The 21,291-nt window shown below is 49.3% G+C and overlaps 1 protein-coding gene and 1 long non-coding RNA gene across 5 annotated transcripts in view; one reads left to right on the top strand and one right to left on the bottom strand.

The window, feature by feature from the left end:
* CXCL12 (C-X-C motif chemokine ligand 12) overlaps positions 1-9,881 on the top strand; it is a 28,361-nt gene extending 18,480 nt beyond the window's left edge. Inside the window, exons 4-5 of one of the 3 annotated variants that reach the window (XM_079900941.1) lie at positions 81-149; positions 9,559-9,881. In XM_079900941.1, coding sequence (XP_079757067.1) covers positions 81-149; positions 9,559-9,643 — 154 coding nt within the window. In that variant the 3' untranslated portion in view covers positions 9,644-9,881. Of the gene's footprint in view, positions 1-80; positions 150-759; positions 964-9,558 lie in introns of those variants that run through there. The other 2 variants (XM_079900942.1, XM_079900943.1) reach the window with 2 other exon arrangements.
* The window catches only part of LOC307175638, a 58,885-nt gene continuing 44,445 nt past the window's right edge, over positions 6,852-21,291 (bottom strand). For both annotated transcript variants that reach the window (XR_013824390.1, XR_013824391.1), the window contains exons 5-6: positions 7,248-7,317; positions 6,852-6,976 (exon numbers count right to left, since the gene is read on the bottom strand). This is a non-coding gene — a long non-coding RNA (uncharacterized lncRNA). The remainder of the gene's footprint in view (positions 6,977-7,247; positions 7,318-21,291) is intronic.

Genomic DNA, 21,291 nt, shown 5'->3' with positions numbered 1-21,291 from the left:
ACCGGATGCTACCACACTTCCCTGTTCCATTTCTCCTACTTCTCCTGGGTGCTGATTCCACACTTTCCTCTCTCTTTAAGTCTTCATCGCCCTCTCCCTCCACACTCCCAGCTGATGGTCTGGCTTCTATGTCAGAATGAAAGGAAGAGGTAAGAAGGGAATTTCCGTGAGCTTCCCCTCTCGTCCACTGTCTGTCCATCCTGTACCCACTGTCACTGCTGTCACCTGGGAGTGGTGCCAAGTGCTTCTCACCTGCCAAAGAACATTTCTCCTAACTTCCCCCGTCTCCTACACCATCAATCTTTCACTGTCTCCGTCATGCCGACATGCTATGATAGCGCCCTTGGAAAGCAAAACAAAGCAAAAATAAAAACAGCCTCTATACTGTATCTTCTACCCCTAGGTCCCCCTACAACTTCTACAGTATTTCTGTTTCTTATCACACAAAAGTCCTCAGAAAAGTTGCCTGTATTTCCTATGTCCACCTCCTCTCCCCCCCTCTCTCTTATCCTTCCTGAACCCACCCTACCACTCACTCCACTAGGGCTGCTCTTTGTCGAGGGCGTCATTGAGCCCCGTTGGGAAATCGAGTGGTCGGTTATCAGTCCTCAGCTTCTTCAGTCTCTTGGCATCATTGGACATCGTGGAACACCCTCCTAGAAACACGTTTTCTGGTTGGCTCACAGGAGACCACTCCTGACTGTTTCTTTGGCTTCACGCCTTCTCGTGTCTCTTTGCTGCTTCCTTCTCATCCTCCAGACGTCATCCAGACAGGAACACCCCGGGACTCAGTCCTCAGATGCTCTTCTTAAGCACCAGGTGAACTCACTCACTCTCTTGGCCTTGAACTCCATGTGAAGGTTAAGGAAACCAGTGATCTCTGTCCTGGACTATCACCTTGTAAACTCAGCACCTCCTCTGAAATTTACCATATGCAAAATGAAACTGCTAATTCCCAATTTTCCCCCAACCTGCTCATCCCGATTTCTGCAAATAACAGCTCTATTTCTTCCAGTTGCTCAGGCCAAAACCTTTTAGTTATCTTTGATTTACTGTATTATCTTACAGTCCTCAGCTAAACTATTACCAAACCCAATTAGTTGCCTTCAAAATATATCCAGAGCCCAATCACCATGCTACCATCTGATCCAAGCCACAGTCATCTCCTCTTTGAATCCTTACACTAGCCCCTAAGCTGGCCCACCGTCATGTCCTGCAGTGTCCTCTCAACAGCAGGAAGGGTGGCCGGGCATGGTGATGTCACCCCTACTCAGACCCTCCAGTGGCCAACAGAGGCTTACACCTGTGGGCCCCTGTCACCTCTCTGATGTCACCTCTCTCTACTCTGGCCACGCTGGCCTCCTCTCCCTGGAACAGGCCAGGACTGCCCCTGGCAGAGGACCTTTGCACTTGGTGGTCCCTGCCTAGAAACCGCATGGTTTACCCCCTCCCTTCCTTCCGTCTCTGATCGCCATCACCTTGTCAGAAAAGCCTTTGCAGACCCCCGATCCTGTACAGCAGCTCCTCACCTGCATGTACCCTGGCACCTTATCCTGCTTTTTCCTGTCCACAGCACCACCTGCCCTGTTTACTTGCTTGTGGACTGCTTCCCCACAGGAGAGGTTTAATACCACGCAGGAAGAGAGGGGCTTGGTCTGTTTCACTCACTAATTTTTCTTCTTTGTGGCTGGTACATAGAAGGTACTAAAGAAATATTTTTTGAATGACTGCCTGATAAATCAACAGGATGCTAACATATTGGATGTTTTCTTTGCTTATCTGTAAAATAAAGATAGCAATGCTCGCAAGGTTGTGCGTTCATTCATGCACCCAAGGTCACACTGGTAAGTCATTACTTGCATCCAATTCATCTTACTCTACTGTCCGTATGTCAGTGGTCACACACATGACCCTTCTCTAGAATCCCCTGTGCCTGACCCTTCCCCCTGAAGTCCCCATCACATGAAGAACTATAGTGGTTCATTTCCTGTGAGTCCAGATTAAAGAATCATCCCTTTCCCCAGAGGCCCCTCCTTCTGAGCGTTCCTCCCCCCTGTGAGGATCTGCACACACTCCCTGTGCAGACCACAGGGGCGGTGAGTGCTGGGCTGGGGTCCAGTTGGCCGGGGGCTCAGGGGGAGGACGGCCACAGCCAGTACAGGTCCCCAGGGACGAGATCTCTGCTGCTGGCGTTTCATCACAGGCAGTGGATGGCTGGCCAGACCTTAGGACCCAGCAAGAACCCTAGAGGAGCACGATTCCCGAAATACTGAGCAGAAAAGAACAATCTACAGGGGTCAGCTACAGGAAACTGAGGCCGTGTGACCACAAATGGATACGAGTGGGAAGTGACAGGCTGGAGGGGTTCCAACCTCCATAACCATCAGGATTCCCTGCCTCACTTCTAGGGGTGCCCGTATCTTTCCCACTGCCCTTCCCAAGTGGAGGGCTCCAGGTACCTGGATGCTGCTGGCTTGGCCTGAAGGCGGATGCTGGCAGCCAGACCCAGGAGGAGGTAAGGCCAGGGGCTGAGAGCTCAGGAAGGTGGGCGGCAGCAGGGGCTGTGCTCAGCTTTCCTAAGCAGCAACAAAGCACTGCACTGCAGCTGGAGAAGTTGCTCAGGGGAAGGGGTGACCTGTCAGCCTAGAAGGCCCCAGCTGCAGCCACTGGCTCTCACCTTGTCCTGGCCTCTTCCCGGGCATTTTCCTGAACACGGGAACATCAGCCCAGGTCACACAGGCTTGTAGGCCGTGAGGAAACAACCATTTTGAGCATTCCTGAGCTGTGGGGGAGGGGACTGTCCTTCCGGCCACTGTGGGAGCCCCCAGCACCAAGCCAGGTCCTTGGCACCTAGGCACGAGGCCTGTGAGGGACCAGCTCTTTCCAGTTCCTCCCCTGATAGATCACCTGCCCAGCCAAGGCCTGCCCCCTGCTCAGGAGGCCAAGGGGAACCAGAGGCTAATGCATTCACCGCGCGTTTCCTATGTGGGCAGGACAGAGTTCCCAGCGGGGAAAACAAACCCCTTGGTCAGGTGCTTTCCATCTGCTGACATTTCTGGTGCCGCCTGTACCTGCCAGGCCCATAGCAGTACTTTCTAGGCATGGTCTTCTTGTCCTCCCAACAATCCCACGAGAGACCAGCCCTCTCCCGTGTGATGGACACAGGTCTGGGGCGGCCATGGAGCCTTCATGCCTCAGGGCTGGGACGTGGAGAGGGCATTTTGGCTCCAGTGCACCAGACAACCCGTCCTTGCTGTTTGCAAAGCGGGGCCCCAGGCAGAGGCGGGGCGCAAGGGCTGCCGGGTTTCAGATCCCTTCTGCCCTATATGGCCCAAGCGTATTTCCAGACCCCAAATGAGAATCCATGTAGAAGAAATGCTAGGCAGACTCTGGCTGTGGTGTCAGTATAGCCTGTCAGAAGCAGCAGTTTTTAAAAATGAAATAGCACTGAACAGAAAAGAAGAGAATAAATTGGAAAATATGGGAATATGTCACACTTACTAAAGGGAAGAACAATTCACACTCGTGTGGGTATGTGTGTGTGTATGTTTCATAACGTCAAATGCAATTTTTATTGTAGACAGTGGTCAAAAGTGTACTGGTCTTGTGTACATACAACCCAGTGATGAATGTGTCTCACCCTCCCTGAGTAGAAGGAAAGAAGTTAGAGGATAGCACTAGATTTCCTTGATTCAATGAGTTAAAAAAATTCTTATGTTTCTAAAATGAGGATGCAGTAATAATAACAGTATGCATCAAATGGCTACTTACTTTTTTTTTCTTTCCTAAAGAGCTGTAGGCTTCTCTAGAATAGCAAAATCAGACCTAACCCACCGTGTACTTTTCTGGCCATGTTCTCAAGTGGCAGGGGAGCAGGAGCCAGATCCCCACCATTATGCCTTTCCAGGGAGTCCAGTTCCAAAGGGGACCCCAACTGACCTCCCCAAGCCTGGTCTGTACTCAGGAAGCCCAAGGAGCAAGGGCCTGGAGCCTGGGTTCCAGAGAGGGTAGGGCCTGAACCTCAAGGTTCCCAAAGAGCGAAGCCAGAGGGAGTAGTCCCCTGGGCAATAAAGAGTATCGGTGATGCTGTTAAAATGCCCTTCAGGGTCCTTAACACTGGAGTGATCCTGGCCCCCGATGTGCCCAAACAGTCCCAGTGTCTGCCTATTGTCCCAACAAAATCACTAATAGTGCCCTTTCTCTCTCAGAATGTCCTAGTTTGAATGACAAATTATATGGCCGCCTTATCAAAGGATGAATGAGTGTGTGGACTCCGCTAAGCTCATGCCTGCTTCTCCCAGCCCTCGTTCCCCTCTTTCTCCTCCCTTCCCTTCAGCAAAGCCTGAACAAGCCTCAGGTCCCTGTCCCACTTCCTCCCCTGGCCCTCATCTCCTCTGCTCACCCAAACCAGAGCTGCTTTCTGGGCTATCTGAATCCCTGGCCCAGCCTTGGGCCCCTCATTCTCCCCAGAGGCCAGGTACAAGATAGGGCGGCTGGCCCAGGAAGAGGAGACATCACAATCCCCAGAGCTTTTGAAGAGTCACTGGACCCACAGTCAATGCCCACCTGTCCCAGACCACACTGGGGACCCAGGGAAGCCTCTGTACCTCCCTGAGCCCTGGTCTCCTTGTCTGTGGTTCCTCATCTGGAGCTCACAGAGAGGGGAGAAGGGACAACCCTGGATTGCCCTGGAGGTGGGCAGGGCAGGCGCCTGAGTGCAGGGAAGGTACCAACGTTGCATTCATTGCATCTTCCTTGTGCCCGGCACACAACACACACTAATGGGTGCTCACTGCAAGGGAGATGGTGTTCCTACTTTGCACATCAGAAAAGTCAAGTTAAGCACTTTCCCAAGCCATGTGTGTAAAAGTAACAGAACTTTGAGTCTCCACATGTTTTATTGCACCATCTGTATCACCAGTTAGTCCTCCTTCCTGTGTGTCTCAGAAGTAACCATGAGCCGTGAAGGGATGAAAGGGAGGTGCTGGGGTGGGGAGGGGTTATGATGACAGGAGGGAGTCACTTGGAGCCTAAAAGGCAGTGGGCACTCTTTCACCATCCACTTAGCTGGGGGCTGCCCAGGGATAGAGGGGTGACGTGATCGCGACTCTCATGGGGTCTGCACATGCAACGTATGCAGAAGTGTCTCCTGGACGTGACCCTGTTGACTGACATACCCCCAGCCACGCGCAGCCATGGACTCAGGAGTGTGGGTGGAAGGAATGCATTCTTGGGTTGGAAAAGGGGTGGGGGTTAGACCTTGCCCTGAGCAGGCGGCATGGAGGGAGCCAAGGTAGAGGCTGATAAGGAATAACAGGAATAACAAGGACAAAATGATGCCTGCTAACGTTCCCCACATGCTGATTACGTGCCACACAGGGCTGGCTGCTCTAGGTCTGCGACCTCATTCAAGCTGGGACAAAGGGAGTGAGCTGCTCAGGGCCACGCAGGATCAGTGGCAGACGCGGCCCAGAGCCACCCCATCTCTGCATGGTGTGGGCTTGAAGGCTAGCGATGGGGGCTCTGCAGCTTGATATGTTGGGTTCCAGGGAGTGCGGTGCTGGGCTGGGGTTCCCCTCCCTGTCTTTGCCCCTCAAAGCTGCCAGCATGAGACTCTTTCATTTTTCAGGGCTGCCTCCCACGTCCTCCATTTGTAATCAAACCCATATCTTTATGAAGCACCGGGGGCTCTTGGTGACGTTCATCCCCTCAGCTGTCTGTGTTGAGGGTGTTCCTTTGCTGGAGACCAGACTGGGATAAAGGGTTAAAGCCCACCCCACCCCCCCTTCAGCTTTTTCCCTAGGGCTGTCTCCCAGTGGGCTCCTCCTGGGGTAGCCTGGGCTGTTTGAAGTACCCAGGGCAGGATGTTCTCATGAAGCCAGGATTCAGGAATTTTTTCAGATTCATGTGGTTAGGCTCTGTCCTCGGCCTTAGGGTACACAGGCCCACAGTCCACCCACCCCGGGCTCAGCCTGTTGCTTCCTTTCCCTTCCTCATCCCCACGCTGCTCTCTGTCTGTAGTGTCACCCCATCCACAGGGACCCCAGCTCCTAGCTCAGCCCTTCTCCAAGATTTCCCACTCACCCAGGGCTTTGGGCCCTGTTCCCCTGGGCCCATTATCAACAGTCACCAGCTCTGCCCAATTTCATGGAAATTTCCAGCTCCTAAGTCTCCCTCTTGGGCCCACCACTCGCTCATTGCAAGAAATTTTAATTACTCGCTGAAGAAAATATTTAAACAAACAACTGAGGTTATGTAATTGCCACCGGCTGCAGCTCCCTGACCCGCAGCTCTGGAAGCGTTGGGACAATTGTGCTCTGGGCTGGACCCAGAAAGAGTTGCCCATCCCTGTGACACTTCAACACACGTGGCGCATCTGATTATAAGGCTGCTAATGAGGATGTGGTTTGAAAATCATTTTTGCTCCTTTATCTTGAACTGAAATTCTTTTATCTGGCTTTTACCATTGCTTACTTTTGCTGAGGGTTCACAAACCACAGATCTTTACAGTGTTGAACATATGTATTCTTGGGAGTTCAAATTCCCAACTTTCATCCTTCACTCCCAACTGTTCCAGCTTCAGCAATTTCATTTCACCAGCTGTCCTGCCAGGGGACCCCAGCACCACCTCATGCCAGTGTTACAGATCCTTTCTCAGAGCAGCCAGATGGCCTCTTATGCAAAAATTTTTTAAAATTAAAAATGGTTTCCAAGTAAAATAAGACAGGCAGACAGAGTCTTCCACCTCGTCCCCTCAACCTAAGCCACTCACCGCTCAAACTGGTCTCCACCCAGAGGTTGCTTAGAAACACGTACAGAACGTCCAAGGCAGCTTGGAAATGACTTGCATCTCTTCTCCCAACACACACCGTGGGCTGTTTTACAGGAATCAGATCAAAGTGGAACAAACTTGTGAAGTTTCCAGCAACCAAATGCAACTTCCCCATTGTTTTTGCTCACATGCTCGCACGATTCACTATCACAGTGAAACAAAAGACAGAAGAAGGCATCTTTGGCGGGTTAGGGCTTGGAATTGTGACTGGAATTAAAGACACATGAGAAATCCCGTCTCGGGGACCCAGCCAAACCTGAAATGAATGAGTCAGGGAGCTGCTGCCAACCTTTGGGAGTAACTCCAGCCTGATATGTGACTCTTTGGGTGTGCCCCCAATGCTTAGGACAAGGGAAGACATGTTTTCGGACCTTTGCACTTCCCAGCATCCAGAAAGAGAAACAAAAGAGGTTACCTGATTCCCTGGACATGGCCGGTGGGCGTCATCCATGGTGAGAAAAGAGATGCAGTGATTTAAGAAGAGCCTGGAGGGAAAAACCAAGCAAAAATGGAAATGGATGGAAGGAAAACATAATTTACAAAATAATATTAAACATTTAATTTTAAACAATGTGAGGAGAGCCTTTGGAATGGTCTTGAGCCTTTTAGGATTTTGGATTCAGTGTCTTTCCTCACAGAAGAATGAAAAGTATCTCAAAGGTAGCAACGTGTTAGATTCTGGAGAAGAAAGATCAGCCTCACCTTGCTTTGGGGTTCCCTGTGTGACTTCATTGTAGGCACTAAATAAAAATGCTCTGCGTGGATCTTAACATCCTTTATTTGAAACCCTCCAAGAAATTCCCACAGCTCCCCTCTGCAGCCCCACTTCCCTTCCCCATCCTCAACCACACCATCTCACCAGGGTCCTCAAATGCATCTTTCCTTTGCCCAAGCCTCTTCCCAGACCTTCCACCCCACGGCTCTATTGATCCTTCATCTGGACCCTCCCCTCCACCAAGATGCCTCCGCGATAAGCATTTCTGCTCCACCCTGTTTCCCTCACAACGCACAGATCTCCACCTTATCTTCACTCCCTTGTTCACGTGTCTTTGTCTGTGGTCTGTCCTCCCCCTGGTTGCCAGCCCCACCAGGCACTCTCTTCCACACCGCACCCCAGCTGTTCCTGGTAGGACAGCCTCTGCGGGCAGCTGGCATTCCTCGGTCTTGTCTCTCTGGAAGTTTTCTCCTGTCACACAGCCAAGTCCAAGTTTGTTTACCTTGTCTTTAGCCAAAGCCTGATCTACTATCCCAAGAAGAAAGGCAGCAAAACTGTCTCCTGTTAACTATTTACAAAGCAGTACCTTTTTTGTTGCTGTTGCTTACACGCCCTGAGGGTTTTGCATTGGTCAAATTGACATAATTTGAATAATGTGGTAAGTTAATATTTCTCTAAAAACTTTCATGTGGTTACATTTGTAATGTATGTTAATACATTAATATAAACTGTAGTATTCCTTTTATTTAAAAAAAATCATTTGGCAAGTTTCATATGGAACACTGTAAGTCCCCAAGACTACAGGCTGAAGCATTAGGAAAAATCGAATACATTATTTTTAACATACTGTGCAAAACCCCCAGAGGATTTGCTCACAAGGATCTATCTTGTTCAGGCACTTTTTTTTTGGCAGTGCATGTTTGGAAAGACGATTATCACCCCAACTTGTTTTCAGTGAGTAGATGAAAAAAAGAGAAGGCAAATCCAAGAAGAGGATTTAGTAAAAAGAAATACGGGAAAGCAAAGAGATAGGAAGAGAAAGTCCAGAGGCAACAGAGTCCTCCTGGAGGAAGGCCCAGTCCAGGGGCTCAGCCCGAGCTGCACGTTAGGACCACAATTCCCAGACTGTGAGCAACAAAATCAGAGTCTGGGGTTGGGAACCAGGTGGCAGTACTTCCTTTGCTCTTAGGGAAACTCATGGTGGGAAATCACTGCTGTAGACCACAGGTGCTCACGTTTGAGAGGTGATCAGAGGGCTTCTTAGGACACATTTCTTGGCAGCACCCCAGAGCTTCTGACTCGGCAGGCCTGGGTGGCCCCTAAACAGGTGCATTTCTAACGGGTCCCAGGGGATGTGACGCTGCAGGTCCAGGACCACAGGATGACAGCGAGCCTGTGCTCTGGACCTGGGATGCTTTGCCTTGGGGGAAAAGACAAAGCCCCAGGGATTGTTTGAGAACGAAATCAAACACTCTAATAGCTTCACACAGCCTCTGGGCCCCCATGCCTCATTATACCTGCTTTTGCCTATACCTCACCGGGCTGCATAGGAAGCTTTCAGGGCTTGCGGGGAGAGAGTGGCACGTGGAAGTGGGAGGGGTGTCCGGAGGCAGAGGCAGGGCCAGCCCTGCAGCCGTGTTGGGGCAGGTGTCCTGCCCATCTGCTGCCTTCAGCCATGGGCACCCTCCTCTCCCTCTTCTCAGCTTGTCACTGAGGACTCAGCCTCTGTGTTGCTGCTCCCTCTTCCTCTGCATTAATTTCTTTCCCTCTCGTTTGATTAGTGGGATTCTCTGAGTGTATATGGCCGACCTCATGCTACTCACTCAGTGCCCTGCAGAACTTGAGGGTAGTGGGCTGCGGGGGCTTTGGTTGGGAGGAACGGTCCAGGTTTAGTGAGTGTGTCAAGCACTCAGTTCCTAAGATGGTATTTAGAGACATAGCTGCCAATAGAGGTTACTTTATAGGATGGGATTCTGGGGCACTGTGTGGAATATCTTCTGTCACCTTCCAGACCCAGTCCCACACTCTTGGGCCTGACCTCTGCCCTGGGAACCAACCTGGCCAACACCACTGCCGGCATCACCAGCAGGAGCTGAGGACGACGGGATGTTTATTCCCTGGAACCTTGAGCCAAGTCATCCCACCTCCCCCACCCCCCCGGCCCGCTTCTGCTGATGGAAGGTGGGAACTCTGTCCCTCTGTCCAGGCCTGCTCCCTGACTTTGTATCTGGTGACTTCTCCCTCCCCTCCCTCCTCTCCAGGGGAGGTGACTCTGTGTCCTGTCTGCACTTTTGTAAGGAATTCCTTTATTAAACTCTCCTGAAATGATGGTAACTGGAGTGTGCTGTCTCATCTCTGCTGGTACCCTGATTGCTATATTTACTTTCACATTTTCAGATTATGTTTTTCCATGATGTTTGCATCTCTTATAACAAGCCCATGTTACTTTTACAGTAGAAGAAGTAAACAGCAAAGAGGAGAAGCGAGGAAAGGCAGCAGTCAGTATGCTGCATGGGGCAGAGAGCTGCTCCCTGACCTGGCCCACTCTGGGCCTAGGTTTCAACCCCCAAGGGGACACAGAACTGACCCAGGTCCCTGCATCTGTGCATAAAATACCCAGGGGAAGATTTTAACTCAGCGAATTATGATGATGCAAAAGGATTTGCCAAGAACGACTCAATTCACCCTCTGGAGTGAGAAGGTTATAACTTTACTCTGCATTCATTTCAAGGTCTACATCAAGCTCAGAGGCTACAAGGCCAGGCTTTGGAGTTAGGCAGACCTGGGCTCCAGCCTGTGTGACCTCAGAGAAGTCACCTAACTTCTCTGAACCCCAACCTTGTCATTGGCAGAATATCAGCTGTGGAGAGAATTAAATGAGATAATATATTTTCAATCTTTAGCAAAATGAGCACCCAGCAAGTCCTCAAAACACGGAGATAATTCTCCTATAATTATTATAAATGCTATTCCATACCTTGAGCAATCGTGAGTACAGTAAGATGGGTGATGATATACACACTTCTAGTTTTTCACATGGCATGTGTGGCAAGAGGCATTTTTGGTCCCAGTCTGGCCTGGGCTGCTCCAAGGTCTTCAGCCCCTATTCTGTCCATCCTCAGCTGAGGGTCCCTAAATACCTGAGGCCCAATTTGCTCTGCCTTGGGGTGGCAAGCCCTCCTCTCAAGGGCTTTGCCACAGTTGGCAGAAGATCCGCAGTCTGAGGATCTATAGTCATTCAAAGGTCACTTCATGCACAGAGTGTTACCACCTGACGTCTGAGGAAGAAAGCTTCCCTCCAGTAAGCTTCCCAGGACTCCAGCCGCCAGCCTGGTGGTCAGTTGGGACAAGCATCTTGCTGTCGGTCACGCGAGGGCTCTGTGTCTGGCTCAGTGTAGTTTGGGGGCTGCCATCTTAAACGTTTGCTGTTCGGGAACAGTCTTTTCCTGAATGAGATTCAAGCTCAGTGCTCCCACAGGACACGGGACAGTTCCCCTATAAAGGCACCCTGTCGTCTCTGTCCATCCAACCACTCCTCCGTGGTCAGAGGGCCTCAGTGGAAAAAGCATTATGTGTTTGACCCTGTCCGTCAGGGGTTCATCGGAGCTGAAGGTAGGAATGGTCACCTTGAAGCTCTACGTCTCCAGGCCTGAAAGACCGAAGCCACTTCCTTGTCCCACCCCTATGGGCTGGGAGCAAAGGCTCGCATGGGAGCCTCTCGGGATGGCACTCGAAGGACAGCTGGTCTCCATGGACTGTGGCACACTCTTGTTTCTGTCCTTCCCTGGCCACTCTCCCTCTGCACATCTATGGCCCAGGTCTGTGGGAGGATCACGGAGATCATGGGTGTAGGGTCCGCGTGGCTCGGGGCTCAGCTCCTGGTGTCCACTATGCAACCCCAGGCCCAGCTGCAGGACACGTGTCCACCAGTGGGGTTCTCTCTGGCACCAGACCCTCTACTGGGCATCCAACAGCTCCCAGCTGCCAGACTGATCTTTAAAATATAAATTTGTTCATACCCTTCTCCCTGAGTAAAATTCTTCAATGCTTTTTTTCTGCGCCTTTATAATAAAATTCAAGCATCTCTCTAGAGCCCACCCACAGGCTCAGGAAGCTCTGCCTCTGGTTACCTTCCAGTGCTCATCAAAAAACACCCCATCACCTGTTTCCTGAGATCCAATCTCCCCACCATTTCTCTGTCCCTTGACCAAGCCCCACTTGCTCCCTCCTCAGGACCAGGACGTTTGTACTTAGGGTTCCCTTGCCTAGAGCACTGTCCCCTACATCTTCCCACACTGCCCCCTCTTCACCCCCACCTCAAAGAAGTCCCCCAGTGAGCCCTCTTCTGGTCCTCAGGCAGACACCCTCTCCTCTTCAGTCCTGCCTGCACCCTAACTTCCCCCAACCCATTTATCATTTGACATTTTCTCCCTCATTGTCTGTCTGTGAACGTAAGCGTGTAAGGGCAGAGAGCCTGTTCATTTCCACCTGTGTCAGCAGGCCCCTAGGACAGTGAAGAGAACATAGTAGGGGGTTAATAAATAGGTGAGGATGGGTGATGATTTCCCAAGTGCCTTACAGTTTAGAGACAGGGGGGTCCTGGCTTCAGACCAGCGAGCCCAGAGAAGCCCAGGCAGCCATGCCCCCTGTGGACGAGTTACACAACAGGGAAATAGAGGTAGGAAGTGTCCCAGCCTGGCTTCTGAAGAGTGCAGGCCCCCAGTGCACCTGATGGAGAGAGACTGGGGATGCAGGAGAAGTGGGTATTCAGAAACCGAAGACACTCAGGTGTGGGGAGCACACTCAGGTGTGGCGGAGGACAGGTGTGGATGCTGTGGGTTTCCAGCAAGCCTGAGCCCGACACCAACGAGTGGGATGCTGGGCTTTGGAGCTAGGCGGCTTGCCCAGGCCACAGCTGGCCAGGCTCAGCTGAGCCTTCCCAGAGGGGGAGAGCTGTGTAAACAGGAAGTCCACTGCCCGGACGCTGATGTGCCTTTGATAAGGGCGGAATCCTCGGGGGTCTCTTTCTCCCAAAGAGTTTCTCTGTTGGTTTGAAGCCACAGCTCCAGTGCAGGAAAACAAACTGGAAAGTGTGGACACTTTCCTCCTTCCTGGCTCAATCTCCATGGGGGAGGGACGGGAGGGGAGAAGAGGAGAGGGGAGGGAGGGAGGGACTAGGGATACATGAGAAAAAGGGTGAAAAGCGGAAGAAAATAAGACGAGGAAAATGAAGGAGAGGGTGAGACACCGAGGAAGAAGCAAGAGCTGAGTGATTATGTAATTTCTCTGAAGTAAAACCAACTAAACAAAATGGAACTTTGAAAAGCTAGAGGTACTTTGAAGGGATCAACATATGAAGTTTCATAGGTTAGAACTTCTGTGGAGCCCCTGCTTGCAAACACCCGAGTCAGAAGCACTCTCTTTCCAGGAACGGGTCTCTCCAGAAATTCCGTTTTCTAGTGTGTGATCTTTGTGGAGAAGAGAGATAAGGCAGCTTAGCACCATCCCTGCGGGGTCTCTCCAGCCCTCTTCTCCCTGCTTCCTATGCAGTCTCCCACCCAGAGCTTATCTAGCCCAATTGTTCCATGTAAATCGTTCCCAAATCTCCACTCTGTCCTCATTTCACTTCCAAAATTCAGTCTCGCATGTTCTATTACCACCTCCAGCCTGATGCCCCATCGACCCCTCAAACTGACTAAAATCTGGCCTCTGATCATCAAGTAATATACAGAAATAGAAGGAATGCATCAAAAATGAGAAGTAGAAGGATTGCTTGGAAAGCAATTGTATTTCTGCAGTATTCCTCCACCTCCCCACACATTACTAGGTCCTTTGCATGAAGCAGGTGATCAATGGCTGTTCACTGAGTGAATAAATTGATAACAGACACCACCATCCACCTAAATGGAAATCACTCCCTTGTGAAGCCCAGTGAGCCCCACCCCTGCCACCCTCCCTGTCCCCTCTCTGCTGCCCCAACTCGTCGTCTTCTTCAAACAGCACCATGCGGTAGCATCTTCATTTGTCCCCCTCTTCAGTTTTCCTCCATTCCAATGCATTTGACGAGCTAAATCTTTCTCAAGCCAAGGTTTAATATTTGACACGTACACATATGTCCTACTGTGTGCCTGGCCCTGTGCTAAGCATCTCACATACATGGTATCAACCTGCTCATCAAAGTCACCACGTTATGCAGGTACCCCTATTCCTCCCCCCATCCCTGTACAAGAGGAAAACTGAAACCCTCGTGCAATATTAGTGGGATTGTCAATTGGTACAGACACTATGGAAAACAGTATGGAGGTTCCTCAAAAACCTGAAAATAGAACTACCATATGATCCAACAATTTCACTTCTGTGTATTTACCCAAAGAAAACAAAAACACTAATGTGAAAAGAGAAATGAACTCCAGTGTTCATTGTAGCTTTACAATTGCCAAGATGTGGAAGCAACCTAATTGTCCATCAATAGAAAAATGGATAGAGAAGATGTGGTGTGTATATACACCTTGGAATATTATTCATCCATAGAAATAAAATATTGCAATTTGTGGCAATATGGACGGACCTAGAGGATATTATGCTAAGTGAAATAAATCAGACAGAGAAAGACAAATACCATGGAATTTCACTTATATTCTAAAAAACAAAACAAACAAACAAATCAAAACAAAAACAGACTCATAGATACAGAGAACAAAGGGGTGCTTGCCAGAGGGGAGGGGAATGGGGGAGCGGATAAAATAGGTGAAGGGGATTAAGAGGTACAAACATCCAGTTATATAATAAATAAGTCACAGGGATGTAATACACAGCATAAGAAATATGGTTAATACTATTGTAACTTTGTATGGGGATAGATGGTAACTAGCCTTATGTTGGTGATCATTTCATAATGTATGCAAATGTCAAATCATCATGTAGTACACCTGAAGCTAACATATTCTTGTAGGTCAACTATATTTCAATTAAAAAATAAATAAATAAATACATAAATAAATAAATAAGAGGAAAACTGAGCTTAGAGGTGGCACAGCTCACCAGGTTGAAGCAGGGAGCCTGCGGTGACTCCACAGCTGATCACTACATTGCTCTCTTGGGTTCTCACTTAGCGCTCCCCAACGCTGGAGAACATAATAGTAAGTCCTTCCCTCTGACGTTCCAGACCTTCCCAGTCTGCGCCCCGCCCCCTTTCCAGGAGGATGCCCCTGGAGGTCTTCCAGTTTGGCTCCTCTGAGCTCCTTCTCCACATGCTCACCTTTGTTCTTTCCCCTGCCTAAAGGGTCATTTCTCAACATATTCAAACCCCACCCATTGTGGAGGGCCAAGATCATATAACACATGACATCTCCTTTTGGAGGTACTTCCATGTGACTTTCCTGTGTAGTCAGTACCTAGCCCTCTTGTGCTGATGTAGCCTCTTGGGGAAGTATGTCCTGGCAGCACCATGGTGTCTCTCCCTCCCGGACCTTGGGGCAGAAAGGAATATCCACCCTCTAGTGGTCAAACTGCAGGAGACCTCCCAGCTGTTCCTGCTGCCTCCTCCTAGCAACCAGACTAAAAGGGGAGCTATTCCTCAGAGCTCACTATGAACACCCCTTAAAGAGACATCGTCACCAGGGAACTCCATCTGACCAGCTTGCACCCAGGGAGGTCAGTATGTCCAAACCCTTTCCAAAGAATTCCAGAGCAGAAATAAATAATTGCTCTTCTAATACGCACTCTGACTTTATTGCCAGTTAAGTAATTTTGGTGTTTTTAAACTTTGGATTCATTACTTGAGGTCATTAAAAATAATCGTGAGCTTCAACATGCAGTACACTAATTAAGAGTTTGTGGCAGATTCCTGTCATTTCCTTCAAGTCCCTGAAATCCAAGTTCTCTCTTTCCCCAGTTTATTGAAATTTGAAAGCACATCCTGTGTTCTGTCAAGTTCCAGGTGACCCTGTGTTAAGAAGCCACTTTTTGGGCGGGATGAGTGGTTGGTATGAATCTGAATGTAAGAACAGATTGATTAATTTTTAAAAGTATAGGACATGTAATATTTTATCCTTTCAGAGTCCCCCCCACCCCCTAAAAAAAGTCATGGGATTCTTCCCCCAAAGAGCCCCAGGGGCAACTTAACAATGTACAGGAAATTCAGAGGAATCTATGTTAGCTTGATGCTTCCAAGCCCCACCTTGGAAGAAAGTACAGAAAGTTAAATGCAAGAAAAGTTATGCCCTGCAGCTACGCTAGTTTAACTAAGAAATGAGATGTGGCAGGTCAGGTTGGGAAGCTAGATCTGGGCAGCTGCCACGTCCAGGTTCACATGTAGCTGGCACCCCGTGGAGGCACTCTTAACTGCCCATGCACCCACGGCTGCCCTGTCCTCTGCCCTGGGGCTCTGCCTTTTCAGAGCGACAGTCTCCAAAATGTGGGGTGAAAGGGCTGGTCCCTGAGCAGTGCAGAGGAGAGGTGTGCGTGCATTTGGAAGGCTGCCGCCGATCTACACGCCCCAAGATCTCAGTAACCTTCAAGGCAGCCCTAAGATGCACGACTGCTGCATGTCCAAGGCTGTCAAGTTCTCACCTGTCTTTTTCTCTGCAGTAGGGCTTGCTAAATTGTGTACATATTTCTGGGTTGGTAGGTTAACTTCGGATCTTGGTTCTTTCATCCAAGGCAGTTGAAATTCCTCCATCTACACGCGGTCAAAGTCTTGATCAGAACTTCTATAGTGGACCAACGTCTCAAATGCCCTTTCGGCACCTCAACCCTTCTTCCCCTAGTCTGCAGGTGATGAGAGAGACCTGGGCGACAGGTCTTGTCGAGGACTAACTTGCATTATGTCCCCTTCTTTCCTTTGGGACGTGTCTTTTAATTCCTTCACTACTGCCATGGATCTCTTCCGTACTGTTCAAGTTTTTTAGGTGCCTTTTAAGAAATAGCACGAAGAGCTGAGTTTGGACTAGAAAGCAGGGCTCTGAGACTCCCCGCTCCCTCAGGGGAAAAGGTGGAATCAAGGACTCCCCTTCGTCTAATCCATTTGACGGTCATCCTTGCCTCTCTCAGCTGGATTGTGACCCACTTACACCCCATGGGGAAAGGATGCCCCACGCTGCCCACTGCAATCCCATTTTCACATCTTAGAGATACACCAAGGTTCTAATGACATTTTTCCAAACATTCTTGCTCAGAGAAGTTTAAAGAGAAAGGATGAGCCTAGAGTCCTTCTGCAGGCGGGATGTGGAGAGCCAGATGTTCCATCCCCTTGTTCCCTCCCCTCAACAGAAGTGGGCATGGCTCTTTACACCGAGCTGGGCTGGGCGGTGGAGTCTGGGAAACAAATAGTCTGTTCCTTTCTCTTCCCTCCCTAAAGAAATGCATTTCCCTCCAAAGCAATCTTATTATTTGTGTATGTTCTCAGTGTCCTTCATCACAAGTGGCTCGCAGCCAGCTCAAGGGAAACTATGAAATTCACAAGAGAGCCCCTGTAGATGGAAAGAATCACTCACTAACTCCAGTAATTATGATGGTTTTTTTTCTTTTTATTAATAGAGTAACCCCCGATGTAGCCTCAGCTAAGCAATTTATCAAATATAAATTCCAGAGCCTATATATAACTGGATTCCTTTTAAAGCTTTTAACGGATCCATCCTATAGACTTCTTTTGTTGAGGGTTCAGTGGAACACGAGAGGATGAAATGAGGGGAACTCGGGAGTTAACCCTCTAAAATTGAGATTTCTTGAGCTGGTTCAGAGAAGGCTATGTTTCTGGGGAAGGAAAACAAAGAAAGATGAGACAGGAAGAGGTGAGAAGTCTTAGTATTTGGTGTAATGAGTACTGTTTGGGGAGCTATAGGCTTTCAGCCATGCCAACAAAATCCTCCCTCAGCAATATTTGAGGAATATTTCTCCTAAAGATGTGAGTAGTTCAGTTGTGTATTACTGTCTACCAAACCATCCCAAACACAGTGACATAAAGACACTTCACCACTTCACTGTGCTCATGGAGTCTGTGGCTCATGAGTTTGAACAGGGAAGAAGGGGGTGACTGGTCTCCCCTCCATGCACTTGGGGGCCTCAGCTGGAAAGAACTGAATGGCCAGGAGTGATGCTCACAGCTGAGGGCCGAACTGAAGTCATCTGGAGGTGCCTTCTCTCAATGTCTGGCACCTGGGCTAGACAGCCAGCAGGTTAGGCTCCACTGTGACTTGCCAACCACAGCACGAAGGCCTTGCCTTTCCATGTAGCCTTTCTTGGATTCCAAGTGAAAGGGCCTGTGATGGTTAATTTTATGTGTCAACTTGGCATGGCCGTAGTACCTAGATATTTGGTTCAACACTGTCTGTATGTCACTGTGAAGCGTTTTTTTTGTTTTGTTTTGTTTTACTGTGGGTTTGGTTTTGTTTTTTCTTAGGTGAGATTAACATTTAAATCAGTAGACTTTGAATACAGCAGATGATCCTCCGTAATGTGGGTGGGCCTCATCCAATCAGGTGAAGGTCTTAAGAGAAAAAGACTAACCTCTCCCAAAGAGGGAATTCTGCCTCCAGACTTCCCTGGAACTCAAGACTGTAACGTCAACTCTTCCCTGGGTCTTCAGCCTGCCTATCCACCTACCTGCCGATTTTGGATTTGCCAGGCTCCACAATCAGGTGAGATAATTCCTTAAAACATGTGATTAGTTCTGTTTATTTGTTCTGTTTCTATTAGTTCTGTTTCTCTAGAGAACCCTACCACCTAGGGGCTCAAGAGGGACAATCCCGAGAGACCTAATCGGAAGGCTGAAGCATCTGGGCCTTTCCTGGCTGAGCCCCAGCACAGAGTGTCACTGCTCCATGCTCTGTTGGTTAAGCCCAGATTCAGGGGGAGGGCGTGTAGACCACCTCTCAACAGGAAGCGTGTCGAGGAATGTGGGTCCATGTCTTACAGCCTGCCCACTATAAAATCCACAATGGCCCTTTGAGAACTAGGCTAAGACACAGGGTAAAGGTTCCCAATAATTATCTAAGGAGCCAGACGAAGTACAGATTGAAGATCGTGTCTGTGCCAAGAGCCCTGGCATCATCACACAGCCTCTGAATGCATTTCCTTACTGGAGACAAGAGGGGATGGTCAAGGTCACATTTGTCCTAGGTCTTGGGTAGGACCAACTGTCGAGAGAACTGCTGCCTTGCTCTGAGCTTTGGGAGAAGCTGTGGCTTGTGTACCATGGGTCTAATCTGCGTGACAGAGTAGACAACTTGGAAGAGGGCATATAGGCAGAACCTAAAATTTTAATGTGGGTCAGGTTGAGGGGATGGCCGAGGGCACGCCCCACAAGACGCCTCCTCTCAGTGTGCTTACTGTATAAGGTTGTACTCAAACTCTTTCATTGTCTCATTTAACTTTTCAAATAAGCATGTAGAGTAGTTATCGTTGTTGCTGAACCAATCACCCTCAGATCTAGTGGCGTGCGGCAGGAACAATCATTTCGTTATCCATCCTTGTGGTTCTGGGTGGACTCAGCTCAGCTGGAAGCGCCCCATGGACGTGTCTCAGGTGGCAGTGAGGGCCGAAGTCACCTGAGGCTCACTCGCTCACAGGTCTGGCTGCTGAGGCTGTCACGGAACCTCCACTGGGACCGTCAGCTGGAACGTCTGCATTGGTCCTTCATGGAGAGTGACTGGGTGCTGAGAGGGAACAGCCCAAGAGAACCAGGCAGAAGCTGGCCAGCTTCTTGTGACCTCACTTTGGAATCACGTAGCATCACTTCCACTGCATTCTATCAGCTGCGAGCATCACGGAGGTCAGGCCATATTTAAGGGAAGGAGTCTGAAAGCACTTTCAGACATGCTAAAAACCATCACATGTTATTGTTCCTCTCCTCTTACAGATGAGGAAACTAAGATCTGGAGAGGCTGAGGTGAGTGGTGGTTCACACAGCTAGTAAGCAGCAGAGAGGAGACCTGAACGAGCTCAGCTATACCCTGCCTCTGTGTGAGCCCACATTCTAGCAGGGCACATAAAACACAGATGTGTAGGACCAGAAATTGAGGTTGAAATTGATAAGTACTAGAAGAAAGGAGCTGATAAATTATTCTAAGAGCAAAGAAGGAATGAACCTGTCCTGCTCAGAGAAGTACGGAAAGGCTTCCTGAAGCAGGTGGCTTGGAGCAGAGGGGGGAAGGATCTGTGTAAGATACAGATGTGCAGAGAAGCTGGGGGAATGGTGGGGAAGGTGGAGAGGCACAGGCATTTCTGTCAGAGACACTTGATGAGTGGATATGCAGAGGCAGGAACACACATGGCAGCCCTGTTAACAGCTGAATGTGCCTAAGACATTTCATGGAAGTAGATGCAGGACACGAGGACTGCCACCTGATGATGAAAACGGGCTGGGATGCCAGGTTGAGGCTTTGGCTTTTATTTAAAGCTGTGCTTCTCAAAATGGGATCCCTGGACCAGCAGCAAGGGCAGCACGAGCACCACCTGGGAACTTACAAGAAATACAAATTCTCAGTCCCACCCCAGACCTACTCAATGAGAAACTCTGGGGAGGGGGCCCAGCAAGCTCTGAGGCAGGCTCTTGTTTGAGACCCTCTGCTCCCAGGTACTGGGGGCTCCCGCAGCAGTTTTGAGCAAGAGAGTACTGTGATCTGAGATCCTCTTAAAGCAGATTGCCCTGGTTGTGGTGTGTTGGGCAGGCTGAAATGAGAAAGCAGATACTTGTCTCCAGGAAAGAGGTCCAGTACAATCGTACAAGTGCAGGAGGAGTGGAGGATGGGGCAGAAGTGATGGGCGAGGCACCGGGACAGGCAAAGCCCTGGGACTTGGAAACTGGTGAGGATAGTGGTCCCTTCCCCGCAGCATCCCCTCTAAGGACGACTAGTTAACAGGCACAGTTGGACTATTTAGAATTTCTCTAAATATTTGAATCACGTGGCCCAGGAACCTGAGTATAAACTGAGGACCCGGGGGTTGGATTACAGACGCGGTTTCCTGTTACACAATCAAGCTACTCTCTGCAGTTTTCCTGGGGGAAAGCATTGCTTGGTCCAGCGTTTTCTTCTTCATGCTTCATTACAAGGTCTGTTGGTTCCATCATGCTGTTGCAGAATGGGTTTAATAATACGAACTATCACATATGGTTGAAAATTAAATAATTCCTGCAAACTCAATATATATTAGCTATTTTAATTATCATCCTCGTTGTCATCATCAGTATTCATTTATTAAAGATACATTTCTACCGTGTGCAAAGCACTGAGAACATAGTGGTCCATCCTCTGGGTCTGTCTATCCTTTACTGAGAGCTCACCTGTGAAACAGACAAGAACACGGAGCTTAGACTCTAAAAAATTGGGTTTGAGCTTTAAGTTTTGTAAAGTCTTAATTTTAATCTTGGTAAGCCACATCTCTAGGTTTGTTTAGTCTTCTGCAAATGGAATTAAAAGACTTGCCTTGCTTCACAAGACTGTGTGAGGATCAAATGAGAAAAAAAAGGGAAGACCGTTCTTCACTTTTTTTTTTTTTTTTTTTTTGCGATACGCGGGCCTCTCGCTGTTGTGGCCTCTCCGGTTGCGGAGCACAGGCTCCGGACGTGCAGGCTCAGTGGCCATAGGCCACATCCATTCCTGGTGCCTCCCTCTCTCTCCTTGCTCAAGGCCCGGTTCCCCACTGGAGTGTTGCAGATTTCATTGTCTCTTTTTCTGGGCTGTCCCCAGCTGCGCTTCCAATTCAATGAAAGCCAATTAAGTCACAAATCAATTGGCAAAATGAC

The sequence above is a fragment of the Stenella coeruleoalba genome, assembly GCF_951394435.1.
Source record: "Stenella coeruleoalba genome assembly, chromosome: 16".
NCBI classification, from domain to species: Eukaryota; Metazoa; Chordata; class Mammalia; order Artiodactyla; family Delphinidae; genus Stenella; species Stenella coeruleoalba.
Note: the sequence above shows the minus strand (reverse complement) of the source record. Positions and strands in the feature narration are given on the sequence as shown.